Genomic DNA, 16,179 nt, shown 5'->3' with positions numbered 1-16,179 from the left:
ACTCACCGGCAGTGTGCCTGTGACTGTGGAGCTAGTGCACAGTCATACCCTGCAAATCCAGGACCAGTAGTGGGACTCGACTCTCGAGTTGCTATTGAATTTGTCAAACCACCGCGTGAGGCAACAGGACCCACCAGTCATCCATGGATACCTAAAGGCGCACTGATCCGGCCGTTCGCGAAGCACCTGAGGCTTTGAGCAGGCCACAGCCGACGAGAAAAGTCCATTGATTGGATTTACAATGCGCACTTGCTACGGTGATCCATCAACTACGACTGGCATCAATCTGTATATACATATTACATAGTACTTAAAATAGGTATTAGGTGGCGGCTCTTCCCGACGGGCCCTACGCCACTAATTTCCGATGCGGGCCGAATGCCGATCATCCCTTCTTTAGGTAGAGTCTGGACGCAGGATCAGAGTCACGTGGATGCCAACAGATTTCACCCACAGCCAGGGCCAGTCCGAAACTTGCACACCCATCCGCCACATCGAATGCTGCAATATGTCCGACAGCGAGAGCGAAGCCGAGTCAGAGCTCTCTCAGCCAAGCACTGCCGCGACGAACGAGCACCTCTACGATTACGACCAATGCATCGCCGCCCTCGAGGGGAGGAGCGTCCCAGATGACCTCACGTCTGCTGCTGCACGATGTGCAGTCATTCGAGGGCTGCGCTGCTCCTACACCTTCGCAATGAGCCAAGGCATCAGAGACGTGTGCGCCACCTCTCGATTTCCTGAATTTGTTCGAGCGCGCAACGCCCGCCTCATTATGAGTAACGTGGTTCCTGACGGGCTCGAGGTCCCTGAAGCCCAGCCTTACTGTATCTGGAACCCGGATTTTGCAAGCGAGGACATTTATCGCCAACTTGCTCAGCGGTTCCCTTCTATGCGCTATCAGGTCGGACGGGCTTGTGCTGCTGCTGGCTATATCAACCTCTACCGAGAACTCGACCTTCTTCCTGATGTCTCCATTGCTGAAGAGGCTCGGGAGGCTCATACAGAAGGTGGCGACCAAATCTACACATTGATTATGTCTTCGCCGATGAAGTACGCGGTGATGGATGATTACGAACGCTCGATTAACCCGGACACTCCACGATACCCCGCCTATTTAGATGGCGAGACGCAAGTTCGGTGGAAGCTCGAGTGGCGCTACGCACTCTCAGAAGATGCCACGGAGGATTTTAGCCCCGAAGAACTCGATATCGAAGAGGATCGGTACATCGGTCTTGACTCTGGCTGGCCGGATATAGCGCGCTACGACCAATTCAGCCCGCAGGAGGCGACGATGCTTTGGGAGCCTCTGCCTCTTGATATACCAACGATGAAGAAGAACATGTTATTCCAGATGGCAGCCTTTGAGGGGAATGTGGACCGGTGTGCCCGACTTATCAGCCGCCGATCTCGCAAAGATATCTTTAGCGACGAGGTCGAGATGCTTTGCGTTGTTCGTGGTATATACCATCACACAATGTTTGCTCGGTGGTGGCAGCACCAGCTTGATACAGACGCTTTCAAAGGCCGGATAGGCGATAAAGAGCAGTGCAAGGTCCAAGCAGCCATCAACGCCCGCCGCATCATGATCGGTGAGGTTGGGACATTCACCAAAGACACCCCCTGCCTACCCTGGCTTATCTGGTATCCTCTGAAACCGCCAGAGGACTCGCTAGAGAGTCTCGCTAAACGATGCCCGTCCATGCTCTTTCAGATCGCCATCGCCTGCATATACGCCAATTACCAAGGTCTATATGAGCGTCTCAACCTCCGCCCCTGTGTCGCCCTCATGGAGGCGGCCGAAAAAACCGGCAACCTCTTTTACAAAGAAGACATAGAAAGACGCGCAGCAGAGCTGGGGATCGATGATCTCTGGAAAGAAGGACCCTGGATCGAACCCTTTCACAAGAGGCACGGCACGCTGTCGTGGAACTTGGAGCCCACAGGCCGCGGCATCTGGACACGTCTACGTCCTGAATTCATGGACCCGCTGGAGGGGGGTTATTATAAGAAGAACTTCGCGTACGGGGGCTACTGGGAGAGATTTGTTTTCCTGTCGTTTGAGACGATACGTAAGATGGAGGTTGAAGGGTACATTGAGGAAGACGGGCGGGGGAGCTTCTTTGATGGCAATGATACGCGCTGGTTTGTGAAGCATGAGATTTCAAGGGATGAGAATGGAAAGGAGGTTATTGTGGATGATGGCCCTCATGAATGGCCGCCTAGCTAGTCAGAGAAAGCGATCAATTAATGGTTTAAATACCGGTCTATTATCGCGTCCACTTGACCTACCTTATGGTATGTCTGATCTTGAATAACAGGTCAATAGGATAAGAAGACGACCACGGAGTCCTGAGACCTACTAACCTCTAGCTCACTACTAGCCTTAGACGTCTACCTCGTGGTTGAAACACTTTCGAACACAACTGATTTCAAGTTTCTCATCGGAGAGGTCTAGAAGCTGGAGCTGTACTAGGTAGACAGGAGATAGGGTGTGATTGGAAGTCAAGGCAGCCTCTCAAGCTTGTCTTATTCTTCCTGGTCATCAAGGGTTATTTCTAATCGAAAGCGTTGCACAGAGCAGTATGCCCTAATAATAACATGATACTGAAGTCCTCAACGCCGAGAATGCGCCCGCCCAATCCTACTAGGTAATGTATCGAAGTAGTCTTATTCAGAATATCATAGTAGGTATTGCCCTCGAGGTCTCGTAATGATTCACCAGGAGTACGTGAGCCAGTCTGTTATGACGCAGGCGCTCCGTAGCCTGACGTTTCTCCGTCTCGTTTAGGAACCGCGCACTCGCGATGTCGTTGTCTAGGTAGGAAGATGTAGACAGGGGCGCGGAGAGGGTGAGGATGCCGAAGAAGAGGAAGATTCTGAATTTAAATCAGCCACTTGCCCTGATCCTTAAGAAAACATAAGGAAGGCTGGAGGAAGAGTACGCACATCTGCTACTCAGCAAGCACACCGGACGAGATATGGCCCAGCCCAAACGACAACGTCGCCACCATCGTCGCAACCCATTCGTGCTATACCACGCCGCAACGCGAACCGGCTTCTCTGCGCGATGGTCCCGCTGCGTTATAATAATGCTAGAAAGTAGCAGACATCCGCCTCAAACAGGCCGAGTAGGAACCGCGTCGCCATCAGCCTGCTAAAAGCTTTACATGAGGCCATGCATACCTGTGTGATACCCCGCTCGAAGACAAGGAAGGGCATGAGGATGCGATGAGGCACCTTTACGATTAGGGCTATTGGGGCGATGGAGCCCACGAGCAAGTACAGGTTCCCTGTGAGGTTTGGGTCGGAATCCAGGCCGAATGTTGCGCCGTAGCCCAGCACGGTCCTGTCGAGGATTTGGAGGAAGTGAACCCAGATTAGAATGGCCAGGATGGTTTTGTTGGCGCATTCTGTTAGGGGGGTGGGGAGGGTGGGGTTGGAGTGTTGATGGGTTCGGAACGTTATGGTTGTTCAGATGTCGATGTGGGCTGTCTCTGGCTTTGGAGTGGCTATTATGTGTTGTAGTGCATTAGATAGGGCATGAAATGGGACACGTTGTAAGGGGAAGCCGTTGGGATTCTTGATGTTATGTGCTCGTTCTACCCTAGGTCATGAACCTTGGTTGGAGAACCCGAGAACCCCATGGACTTTCCTGACCCCAACGCACAGTGGGATATTGAGTATAATAGAAGGCCCTGATTCAACGTTTCCCCTGAACATTTACGGAAGTTTGTCCAAATCAGTGGCCTTGAAAATAGAAGGCACAGATCAGCTACCATGAGGATGTTATTGTCAGATACTTTCTACCACGCACTGCGTAGCCTCAGATTGAAAGAATGCTGAGCTGGTATGAAAATGCGTAATGCTGGTATACCTCAAGTAGGGTTATCCCGCACGAAGCCCTAGTCCAAGGGTAGGCCCGGCCAGCGACCTGATAAACTCACCTGGGCAGTCGATGTCGTTCAAGCAACTTACGAGGATAACCTAGAGGGTAAGAGCTGCGACCATAATGAGGTTTTGAAAAGGTATAAGGGCAGGAATGGCGTACCGGGTCATGGACGCTTCTTTGTTATTTTGCAGGCTGCAGAGGGCTCCTGCGGCCTTGTGTCATCTATCTACCTCCAGCTAGGTACTATGAAGTCTCGGCTGCGAGGATGACGTGGCGCCTACCGTACTCGGCGCGAAGGAGCCGATGCTTTGCTGTTTCAAGGCCAAGGCTATAGTTTGCGCCTTTTAGGTCAGGCTATGTTTTCTTTGTTCCAACGGAAGGCTTAGGCGTCAGCTTTAAAAACAGCCACCCGCCATATCCTCCACTGATCTTCCAAAAAACCACAGAAGCAGACCATGGCCACCCCCGAGTTTGACTACATCATCGTCGGAGGCGGACTAACAGGCTGCGTCGTCGCCTCCCGCCTCAAACAGCGCAACCCGTCGCTGGACATCCTCCTCCTCGAAGCAGGCGTCGACGCCTCCAACAACCCCGATGTCAAGACCTACCCACCGCTCTTCTCTCTCCTTGGCTCAGACTTAGACTGGGCGTACGCCACAACGGCCCAACCACATACGGCGGACAGGGTCCACACTGTGCACGCGGGAAAAGCTCTCGGTGGAGGGACGACCATCAACTTTGGTGGCTGGAGTCGTGGCGATTCAACGGATTACGATCTCTGGGCTGAGACGGTCGGAGATCAGCGCTGGGGGTATGAGGGTCTCTTGCCGTACTTTTGCCGGTCGGAATCGTTCTTTGATCGCGGGGCTGATCATCGCGAACATGGGTTTGAGGGGCCGGTGCGTGTGACGTCTGTGTCTGCGAGGGATCCGGACAGACAGTATCCGCTGCGAGAACCGATCAGGGATGCGTGGCTTGAGATTGGAGAGCAGTTCAACTCAAGTCCAGGCACTGGCAGGTCATCAGGCGTCGTTGAGTTCCTCGAGACATGGCAGGGCGGGGAGCGGCAGGCTGCGTATCAGGCTTATAGTCTCGACGGGGTGCACTGCATTACCGGGGCTACGGTGCACAAGGTTGAAGTTACCGGCCCGGAAAGAACTGCATCTGCTGTCCTCCTTGCAGATGGTCGTCGCTTCGCATCACGGAGGGAAGTCATCCTCGCGGCTGGGGCACTACGCACTCCGCAGCTTCTGATGCTCTCTGGAATCGGACCAGCAGAGGTACTAGCAGAGCACGGAATCGCACTCATCGTTGAGTCCCCAGAAGTCGGCAAGAACCTCATCGACCACTTCGCGCTGTACCAGCTCTACAAGCTGCGCGAACCCGACCGCGGCCTTGCCCTAGGAAGTCCCAAGCTCACCCACCCAGCCCTAACCCAGGGCTTCCCCGTAGACTGGGCCGTCAACCAGCAAGTGCCCAAAACGATCCTCGAGCCAGCCGTGCAGAAGGACAAAGAACGATTCGGCCCCAACACAGACGAATCAGTTTTGATCCCCGGTCGCCCCCTCGTCGAGACACTGATCTTGTACACGCCGATCGGAATGCCCGCAGACGGCACCCTCATCATGACCTCGACCATGCTCCTGTCCGCAACATCCCGCGGCACGGTGAGCATCAGCTCCGCATCTCCCACCGCGCCCCCGGAAATCAACTCGAACTACTACGACACCGAAACCGACCGGGCGGTTCTTATCTACGGCGCCCGCCGCACGGCGAGAGCACTGCTTGGCACATCGGCTCTAAAGGAGTACGTCGAGGCCGAGGTCCCGCCACCGGGGATGCCGGCTTTGACGCCGAACTCGTCAGACAAGGAATTTGACGCCCGCATTCGGGCGACTGGTATGGCGCACCATCATCCTGCCGGGACGGCTGCAATGGGCAAGGTTGTTGATAGCGAGATGAGGGTGATGGGGGTTGAGAACCTGCGCGTTGTGGATGCGAGTGTTCTCCCCGTTGGTATTGGCGGTCATCCGCAGGCGACGCTTTATGCGGTTGCTGAGCAGGCTGCTGAGATTATCTTGCAGGCCAACATGGACGAGTGGCCGTGATTAAATGATCAGTGTCTGTCTGGTGGGAATCCCGTATCGTATAAATTCCGACAGGGTGCTTGGGGATGCGCATCGGGATCTTAAGGTACCTAGGTATTTGGTTTATTCTTTCTCGTAGCTTGGTAGATAGGGTAATCTAATTCTCAGTCGAAGGGGTCTGGAGGCATGATAGCGAGTTTAGACTGAATAATTTAGGAGACTATTGTTAGATGTATCTGCACCAAATTCACAGTGAGTTGTAAAAGCACCCTATTAATGTCGATACTCTTACTCTTGTTAAAAGCGTTTGCCCGCCAATAACAAGTAACTCCTTGTACTGACATACCAAGTGAGTCTTTTTTTGGTTGTGAAGTCAAGACACTTATCAGGTGTGGTTGTTTACTAGGTAGGTATGCTTCGATTGACTCACTATGGGAAATTTCGCATCTACTAACCTTGGAATCTCTTTGCTAAGATAAAACTCTCTTCAATATAATCTGACCTCAATCTTCACAGCTGGAACATTTTTTCCGGCTTTATATAATGCAATGCCCTCTCCATTTTGTACAAACTGTGAATATATATGTATATCACCTATTGAAATAAGGAACGGGGCCTCTTAACACATCTTCAAGACTAAATACCTAGACATACACTAATCAAACTGTCTCTCAGTATTCTTTTCACAAGCATTCAGCAGTTATGATTCGATTTGGAAAAATAAAGGTGAAGCTGGAAGGTCTTGAGGACTGATGGACCTCTGGGGCGAAAAATCCAAATTAAAGCCGAGTGCGTCCACCTAGGGCCATTCAGCCAGGGTTCTCCACCGAAGTTATTCTCTAAATCTCCCCTTTCTCGCCTTCCAAGCTCAACTTTCTCAATCCAATTGGTTCTGACGATCGGAACAGCCCTAAGACCTACAGACAGAGGATCCACCGACGCCTACAGACACGCGAATTGATGGGACCTTGCCTCCCTGCCTCGGAGGCTCTCCGGCCACACGCGGAGTACACGGGGTCTGGATGAAGGGCCCGACGGAATGATTTTTGACGATAAAGACATTTTTTCTGGGGGCGGAGGGAATGGATCTGGACCGACATCTGGAGATCTTTGCGGAGAGGGTCACGAACGCAGGAATTGTTGAGTATGTTGAAAGCCGTGAGGGCGCGCTTCGGTAGCGTTTGAGCGAGATCCAAGAAAATAGGGAGGATGCCGACTGTCAAGGGGAGAAAGGGACCTCTTGTTTCGGTACGCGGAGCACCATGCTGCCGGGTGGAAGACTCTACAGCTTTACCCTACGGGCCTACCTAGGGAGCCCAAAACTCAGGCATCATCGCGCCCGGGATGTGTTACACAAGTCCCGAGATCTGTTGGCATGCTGAGCCCAGACGCAACAGATCGTGGCTTTGAAACCAATGCAACTCGGTAGGGTTAAATATCCCATCATCTCCGTGCCTTGAGGACGGAAAGGATTAGCAAGTGGATTGTGGTTCTGGCTGTCCAAGGTGTGATGGTGCAATGTGCGCCTCTCACTCAGCCCCGGTTGGGATTGCAATCTGTCCCCCGCTTTCGAAGCCGGATGCTCGGAGATGACTCAACTGTGGAGGGGGATCTTTGGGCACGGCAACGAAGGTGAACTAACAAGTGACAGCTTCCTGCCTGGCTGTTGTGCAGATTGGAAATAAGTTATGAAATTTGCGAAGTAGATGTGTGGCATCTTGATGCATCCATGCTGAGTGGCGATCTGGTTCCAGGTGAGGCGACTATCTCACTCATCACAACAATCAAGCGGAAAGGAAGGAGGATCTGGATTGGATTTCCAGTAACTACACTTATGGGGGTTGGCCCGTTCTATGAGGACGGCTTTGTAGGGTTCCACGCACCGCTCGGTGGTTGAGGGACAGAATACATGACGCGCCTGGCTATATATCGATACTTTATGATGGTCCGTACGGGGCCTTGAGAGGTATACTCAAACTAGAGATTTCGATACTGATAGCGAGTAAATGACACTTCAATACCCTTGCTGGGACAGGATCTGAATGACTCCGCCGCCACGATCAATTTAGGAGGGCGGAACTAGATAGCAACAAGCAGAAGAATCGAAGTGATTGGGACCCGAAAAAGAAAACCCAAGTACCACAGAGAACCCCATACAATTGAGATGCCCCATTGACCGCTAGGAAGCCGCAACCGCAGTGGACACCCCATTGGGAAACGGAGATTGATTGCCCGAGTCCACCGGAACTCGGCCAAGCGTCATGAACCACTTGATTGCTCCTTCCAGACCCATCGATCGCGCGCGGTACGTCAGGGACCCAACCATCTCGCGGAGGTGCATCAGCTGCGCGTGGTCCCCTCCCAGGCCAGGCTGAACAATCTCGACCTCATTCCTGCCACCCTGGCCAAAGCCACTAGCGTTATTGCCCATCTGTGTCGGATCGACAGGAGCCGCTATCGCATGCAGCCGATACGGGAAGGGGGTCTCGGGGAACACGGTGGATCGGAGCTGGAAATCGAGGATCTCGTGAGCTGGCGTTTTGCATCTGCCTCGGACTCCGAAGGCAGCCATTCCGTCCTGCAGTGGCGACGTCGTCGGTTAGCTTCTGTTCCTAGGGAGGCCTTCGCCTTCATCATCGGCCTGCTGAGAGGGGCGGGGAAAGAGTTGGATCTACTAACAAAGTGCTGCCCGGAGTTGGGCTCGTCCAGGAGATCACAGGTATCCCAAGCGAGGCGGCATTCCTCCCAGAGAATCCTGTTTGAACCGTTTCCAAGCACAAGAGCAAGTGCGGTCTCCTTTGCGTTTGGAGACTCGACCCACGACGTACCGGACATGAGGAGGCGAAAGGCTAGGCTGCTGGGGATGGTACGGGCAAAGGGAAAGAGACTGCGGCTCGAAATGGATAGACGATGAAGGGAACTTGTAAGACGGCAGGGGCGGGCGGGGATGAAGGATGATGGATGTTTGTGTGGCGCTGACTCCGTATTTATGCAATGCCTTGTCACGTGTTGGCAGCTGTGTTTACAATGTTTCGTCAGCGTGAATGCTGGGGGGCTCTTATTTGGCTTAAAGTATCAGATTCAGCCAACTATGTTCCTTGTCTAATCTGTTCCTCATTACAAAGTTCCCTCAGGTCATCATGGACCGCTGTTCCAAAGTTACCAACAAAGGTTGACCCGTGTCGATGGTAAACCCTCTACCGGTGGTGACATCCAGTCCAGCACGTACCAATCTAGAGTGATTGACATGAAGCGAGGAAATACGTTACAGTATAGAGAAACCATCCGCCTCAGGGCTCGACAGTATCCTCCTGCGTATGCCTCCCAGGCCTCAGAGACCTCCTGCCACTCGCACGCTCGCGTTGTCTTGAATGGGCATCCCTGAACCAATAAGCTACATAGGTGAGAAACGCTACTGGCAATGCGGTTGCAACCCACATCCAAATAGATCTATTTCCCGAGCCTAGTTCTTTGACGTTCATGCCCCAGACAGAGCAGACAAAGGACAAAGGAATGAAGATAGTTCCGATAATCGTCAGGCCCTTCACTGAAAAGGCTATCTGAGCGGAACGCCGCGTCTCGTCCAACGAAGAGCTGTTGGCTAACGTTGCCATACCCTGATCGCACTCTCGGCGGAGGGTTTTGGCCCGCTGCTGGAGGTGCTGGAAGTCCGCGCGCAGCATATTGGCCACCCTGTCGGTTCCGGTCGTATCCTCGGCGCGCGACCAGTGCAAAAAGTCTCGGTTCTGCAAGAGATTGACGGTTTCGGCGACATTTTGGGCGAAGGATGTCAGAAGCGCTTTGACGTATTGGAGGTTCACCAACGATACAGAGTGATTTTTGACGCCGCTCTCGGTGCCGACGGTGGAGAGCTCGAGCTCGATGCGCGTCTCCAAAAAGTTGAGATATTGGGACTGCGCTGTGGCGGCGAATTGGAAGATTTCGCTCAGCGCGTAGAGCGCATCGTGGGAGGCAAACCGCCGGTTAAGGCGGGATCCGTACTCAAAGGGCAGCCGGGAGATGTTCTGCGCCGCTTTCCACCTTTTCTGTTCGTCGGTCAAAGGTTCTGGACATGCGCGACTAGAGCTTGGCGCGTCAGATGGGCCTTGTGTGGCGCCATAGGGCGTGCCATCGTGCATTCCGTCGGCGTGGTGGACAATCACCGGGTAGAAGAACGTTTGCCAAGCTGGACTGCCCGGTCGGGGACCAAAGGGCCCTTCGAAGCTGTCCGCCAGATCCCTCCCTGTGTCAAGCCATACAATCGCGCGCCAGTCGCTCCCAGGCGGGCTGACATCTACCGAGATCATCTGCTCCAGAACAGAGAACTCCCTCGAGAGGATGTGGTACTTCCGCACAACAGAGTCCGCGACCTTCGCATTTTTGGGCAGCTCTGTTATATAGTTGCGCATACTCCTCGCTTGCAATTGACGTTCCTCTCGGAGGCTTTCCGGCTCGGCAATAATGTCTTCGGGCTCGCCAATACGGGCGTCGCTCGCGTGAATGGCATCGTCGGTGTGCCGAGAGCAGATGGTCGGGATCATAAGTTGGAAGACCCGGGCGGATGATGATGGGATGGGCGGCTTGGAAAAGTAATCACGGCGAATCTGGGCTATCAAGCAGTCCAGATGCCGATGATACAGCTCAGAACTGGCTTGATGGGTCCTGCTGATAACGTTGAGCCACTCGGGGGAGGGAAATCCTCGTAGGAATAGGATTGTCGGAGTATCTGGCGCGCCAGACGCTTCAAACTCACGTCGCCCATCCAGCGACGCCTCGAACAACGTGGAGGTCCCGGTGGCGATAGTGTGCGACACGGCAAATATCTCAGCGTTCGCCTCACCGCAGCCTGGAGGACTTTCTGGTCGGCCGACGGCGTTGCCGTTCAGGTAACTCCTCAGATTGTTAAGGTCCGGCCGTGAGTACAGCTGGTTCACAGTCGGCTGGGACGATTGTTGCCTAGGTCGAACACTTGGGGAGAAGGCCTCCTCTAACGTTGGGCAGTCAGCGACAGCACAGGGATCACGGATCAAGAAACATGCCTGGATAGCCCGACAACGCCATGCTCGATGTTGCGAAGGGTACGAAGGTAAAATGACTATCTCTGCTTAGGGCACGCCTTTGCTGTGGAAAGATTCTGCAAGACTATGGATAGAATAGCACACGACGGTCTGAGAGACGATTCATCAAAGCTGGAGAAGACTTTCCGCGGGGTCATGGCTTCTGCCAGAGAGCAAGGCAGAAAGTGGTGTGAAGGCGTTTGTTGCAGCCAGACATTTGCGCCGAAATGCTCTTGGGTCTCATCTGCTGTCTCAGTTTGCACTGAGACCAGCAAGTGTTGATGTAAACGGCGTGTTGTTGGTACCGTTGACGCAGCTTCACACGTACCTTCAGGGCCTTGGACATCTGGGTCTCTATATTGGGTCTACTGTCAATCCATTTGGATGAAGCTGGTCCAAGGTTAGCCCGAGGTACCTTTTAGGTAGTTAGCTCCCACTGGTTGAGAGAATTCTGAAGGTTTACCTAGTGGCTAGCTCCCGCGTCTCCCGCCCTTCCCCCTCCCCGGGCCCACGGGCGCTAGGGCTGGACCGGGCAATCGCCCCGCTTGCCCAGGTGGGTTCCAGCTTCACCGCCCTTTGCGCCCGCTCACCGGCACTGGCATTTCCCACATTGCGATTCAGATGCTACGCAGGACATCAAGAGTTATGCTGCTGGGAAAGTGAACATTGGATTACTCTAGCACTCGCAGTCTCCCCTTATATCCCGCGCTCAGCGCGACCAGAAACACACCAACTCATCGAAATCCTCCATCACAAGTTCTTTGTCTTCTGCGTCAGGGCGGATCTGCCGCCGCAGCTCCTTGGCCCGTTTCAGCCAAATGTTTCCGTTTTTGACGTTGTCATCACCCCCGAGCGACACTAGATGGGTGCCCAGGAGGAATGAGGAGCGGGCCGATTCATTTCGATACCACGGTCGGTCGCCCCAGATATCCAGCGCGCGCTCGAGCATCTTCCTGTCGAAACGTGTCAGCAAGCAAGTGGGATCGCAGCCATCAACTCACTTACTTCGCGTCGGAGTCTTGCCCTAGGCGGATGTAGTGCTCCGCCACCTTGTGGCAAGCGTCCGCGGTCCGGTGGGTGAATTTCCCCAACGTCGATTCGTACTGCGTGAGGCAATTCCGGTGGAGGTTAAACGCATCATCCCACAGGGCCTTCGCGGCGTCGTGGTCGCCTTGGGACTCGAACATGAGCGCTTTGCTGGATCGCACGTTGCCCAGGGCATGGAGGACCCTTCCGGTTCTGGACGCAGATGTTATTGCTTGGTCAAGGTGTGCCCGCGCAGCTTCGCACTGGCCCATGATCCATCGACTTACTGGTATGAAACGCGATCCAGTCTCCCATGCAACGCCTCCCTTTTGACTAGCAGTTCGGTCAAAGTGCTGTCCGCGTCACTAAGGTTCTCCTGCACCCAGTAAGCCAGACCCAGATTGCAAGCGGGGAATCCGAGCTCGTCCGCATCCGCGTTGATGGCTTTTAGCATCTTGACGCTCTGCTGGAAGCGATCGGTGGCCCGCGCGAACATGCCGTTCATCATGTAAGCAATGCCCATTTGGCTATGCGCGAACGCTAGTCTCAGGTCCGGTGCATTGCGCCTGGAAGACTCCTTCTCTCGGATTGACAGGCACTGTATGGTGTGCTTCAGGCAGGTCGGGCCGTCATTTGTCTCGTTTGCTAGCGCGCCGATGGTGAGATGCATGTCGCTGATCAAAGGCTCGGTAGTAATATTTGACTTCTCGGACAGGTCGAGCGCTAGCTTAACGTATGCTTTGCCTTCATGCGAGTTTCCTCGCTCGTGAAAGTACCTGGGACGACTTGGTTAGCAGCCTGTCAACCTCTATACAGGGTGAGATTCCATACAAAGCGGCCTCATGCAAAAGCATAAGGAAGTCCGGCTGTACGTCAAAGTGTTGCCATTGGTCTGAATGTTCACTATACAGCTGGTAGAATTGAGTCAAGTGGGGGAGCAACTCTTCGCAAGTTGACCAACGCTTGATTTCCTGGCTCGTGTGGTCGCCCGGCGGCCAGGTCGCGGACATCAGGGCCACGGCCTTCTGAAAGGCCGCGTGTCGGATCCGTTCGTCTTGAAGTCTGGTGCGCACCGCTTTTTGGATCACACGATGGATCCACAAACTCCCTGTATCCTTGTTCCTTCTGATAAGAGCCGACGTCAGAAGCTCAGAGCGCGCATCTGCAAAGTCCGCATCGTCCCAATGGGTACCCCCCGGTCTCTCCGACCCTTTGACGCCGACAAATAGGTACTCCGGCACTCGGCCCGGATGCATAAATGCAAGCTGGCATAGAAGGTCCCAAGCGCACGGCGTAAGTCGTTCGAGGGTGAATGTCGTACTGAGAGTCTGGCCGTACCGCCAGTCCTGGAGGGGGTTCCCAACCGCATGGAAGTCCGCATAGCGAGCATCCGTATCATAGAGGCGCAAGAACTCCCGCATTGAAATCTGGCGCCGGCGCATGAAGCCGGCCATCTGAGTCAAGGCTAACGGGAGGCCTCCCCATCTTTTTGCCAGCTCCTCCGACGCGTCTCGCTCATCCCCAGTCTGAGCCTGCCCGCTTCCTGTCACCATTCGCTGCAGGAGTGTGGCGGAGTCGTCTGTAGACAGCGGCTCCAGCTCGATACCAGAGGCATTCGCAAAGAAATCTTCCTTGGCGAACGGATCTCGGCTCGTGATCAGGATGGAGCCGTTGCCGTTGTACGGCAGGTAGTCGGCCAAAAGATCCGGCTCCGTGGCATTGTCGAAGATCAGCAACCAGTTGTCTTTTGCGCTGGCACTCCTTGGCCGGGAGAGCCACGCCATAGCTACTCTTTTGCTTAGATCTGGGCTTTGGGCTTCATTGTCGCGCAGGAGGCCAAGGAGTTCCGCGATGTGACCGAAACTCGAAGCCAACTGCGACACCCGATCAGCGTCTATCCAAAAGACCGCTCCGAACTTGGATCGTCGGGAATGGGCATATTCTCTGACAAGCTCGGACTTTCCAACGCCTCCCATTCCGCACACCGCATACAGCCGCGGCTGGTGTCTTTTTTCCGACTCAACTGGAAGGAGATGGCTGTCCATAGCGGCGAAAAGACCGTCCCGTTTGATAAAGCTCGCATTCGGTTCCAAGGGAAGGTGGAAGCATGGAAGTTCGCTGTGCCGACCGTCTAGGAGGCTGTTGGTGCTACTTCCGCCCGAAAGGTTATGCGAGGTTGTTAGCCCTAGGTCCCGCAGCCTAGACCGCGGTGCCTGGCCATCGTCCCCTCCGAGGGACCTCACAGGAATCTGGCTTAGCTGCACGGGAGGAAGATTGAGGGGATTCACGGGGTTTCCTGTCGGCCTGCGTCTCTCGCTTGTCCATCTCTTATTGCCTAGGTGGTCATGAGTACTAACTCTGGATGGCAGCGGGTCGCTTACCCCCAAGATCATGAAGCAAGCTGCGCAGGAATTCCTCCGCTGAATACGAGTCGTTTTTCAAATTGGATAGTTGACAAAGTTCGTCGTGGTTGACGGGGACGCCGAGCAGCCTCTCTGTGCTGGAATGGATGGAAGCCAGTTCTCGGTCGACAACCGCCTTTGCCCGACTGGAGTCAGCCCTTGGCCCTTTGAGGAAGGTCAGATGTCTTACCCGGTTGCTCTTGACAAAGGCCATCAACCCACTCGAGCGCGTCTCCGCTTCGTGGACGGACAACAGAGGCACTGTGGCAATCTGCTCGAACTGAGCCGTTATCGCCGCGACCCGGCTCACATCAGAGCGTCGAGGCTTTGACGGCAGAAGCGCGAACCTGCGCTTGTCGTGGATGGAGCGCACGTTCTCATGTCGCTTGAAAATATCGTAATCTTCGAGCCCGTTGCCATGAGGCGTCCCGAGGAACAAGATACCCGCCAGGCGCGAAATCGCTTGGCTGTTTTCCTCATCCTGGTCGTTCCGGTGTGCTGTGAGCAGTGCCTGTGGCAGGTGAACAATTTTTCCTCTCGTTTAGCAATGCACACCCTACCTGCTTAAGGAGCACCCCTCCTAGCGAATGGGCCACGCAAATGATCGGCATATCAGGATACTATCAGCTGTAAGTAAGTCTGCCAACGTACTTGCCGCCGGAGCTACCCTGCACCCTTACCATGGTCGCAAGCTTTCTTATGCCCTCCATCAACTGGCCACCCCTCCCAATGTAAGCTTTCCACGTGAAATCCTCCATTGATTCGTCGTCCGCTTGAAATGCATGCTGATGAAAGGCAGATACTGTACCTGCAGCAACAGCTGCTTTTTTGAACGCCAGTTCGATATCCCAGGTGTCGGCAGGGGGGGAATTGTAGCCGGGGATGGCGATCACACTAGGGCTTTAAGTATGGATTCAGGAGAGAAGAAGCTTCGACTGACTTTAGCTCAATTTTCTGCTGATCGCCGTTGTTGGTCGCGGCAATCGTCACAGAGCCGAACGAGGTCAGAGAAGAGCTTGCAGACAAGCTGCGATCTCTGGCAGAGCTGGTCCTGTCGGGGCTGGAAACAACGCTTGAAGAGTATCGTCCCCTGTGGGGATCTCTAAGGTAACGGTCCATGCTGACATAGAAAGCAATGCGCGGTGAATATGAGAGACACTGGACCGGCTCTCTGAAGGGTACCTTGGTCCTAAATACGTGGAGCAATGAGTACATGCTGCATATGTACGTAAAGAATATGGCATTAACGCAGCCTTTTTGGGTTAAGGAATCGATGTTTGCATCTGGCCTAGTTGAAGCACCTGAAGACCACCGATCCCTGTTGCTGAACCAGGCGTTGGCTTGCTGGAGCTGGGCCAACCACTAATGTCGGGGCATCGGGTTTGCTGAGGGAGCAGACGTCCAGCACCCTTGACAGCTCGTACGCCATAAATTCCTCATCACGCCAGTGCCTCGCTGATGGAAAAAAAAAAAAAGAAAGAAAAGAAAGCGTCTTGCTGTCCATCCTGTTGTCCCACAACGAGCATCACTACCTAGGTAGGCCGCTAGGCTTATCAATCGAAGAATGGCATGCGAGAAGCAGTCCCAGCGTGATATCGGTGAAGATTGCATTCCCACTCTTACACTACTGGATTGCTAACCATCGAGAGCAGAGGCCCCGTTGTACTTCCTCAGCAAAGATGAAAAGTATGAGACCGTCAAGCCATACAACATCC

At 54.1% G+C, this 16,179-nt stretch overlaps 4 protein-coding genes across 4 annotated transcripts; 2 read left to right on the top strand and 2 right to left on the bottom strand.

Annotated features, from left to right (window-relative positions):
• Window positions 1–508: 508 nt before the first annotated feature.
• Window positions 509–2,230, top strand: DSM5745_01291 (uncharacterized protein; the record flags this gene model as incomplete). The annotated part of the gene is made up of 1 exon (XM_026743307.1): window positions 509–2,230. One exon carries the CDS (start codon window positions 509–511, stop codon window positions 2,228–2,230), a length of 1,722 nt encoding a protein of 573 aa, XP_026609152.1.
• A 2,117-nt stretch (window positions 2,231–4,347) lies between these two features.
• Window positions 4,348–6,000, top strand: DSM5745_01290 (GMC family oxidoreductase; the record flags this gene model as incomplete). The annotated part of the gene is made up of 1 exon (XM_026743306.1): window positions 4,348–6,000. One exon carries the CDS (start codon window positions 4,348–4,350, stop codon window positions 5,998–6,000), a length of 1,653 nt encoding a protein of 550 aa, XP_026609151.1.
• Window positions 6,001–8,158: 2,158 nt separating this feature from the next.
• DSM5745_01289 (uncharacterized protein) lies at window positions 8,159–8,814 on the bottom strand (the record flags this gene model as incomplete). The annotated part of the gene is made up of 2 exons (XM_026743305.1): window positions 8,159–8,557; window positions 8,659–8,814. The coding sequence occupies 2 exons, from the start codon at window positions 8,812–8,814 to the stop codon at window positions 8,159–8,161; spliced, it is 555 nt and encodes a 184-aa protein (XP_026609150.1).
• A 455-nt stretch (window positions 8,815–9,269) lies between these two features.
• DSM5745_01288 (uncharacterized protein) lies at window positions 9,270–15,583 on the bottom strand (the record flags this gene model as incomplete). Its single annotated transcript, XM_026743304.1, has 11 exons — window positions 9,270–11,074; window positions 11,365–11,390; window positions 11,500–11,660; window positions 11,767–11,989; window positions 12,042–12,275; window positions 12,350–12,838; window positions 12,894–14,397; window positions 14,444–14,975; window positions 15,025–15,084; window positions 15,145–15,358; window positions 15,405–15,583. The coding sequence occupies 11 exons, from the start codon at window positions 15,581–15,583 to the stop codon at window positions 9,270–9,272; spliced, it is 5,427 nt and encodes a 1,808-aa protein (XP_026609149.1).
• Between the last annotated feature and the right edge of the window lie 596 nt (window positions 15,584–16,179).

Source organism: Aspergillus mulundensis (assembly GCF_003369625.1).
Source record: "Aspergillus mulundensis strain DSM 5745 chromosome Unknown scaffold_0, whole genome shotgun sequence".
NCBI lineage: Eukaryota > Fungi > Ascomycota > Eurotiomycetes > Eurotiales > Aspergillaceae > Aspergillus > Aspergillus mulundensis.
This window is presented reverse-complemented; position numbering and strand designations above follow the sequence as displayed.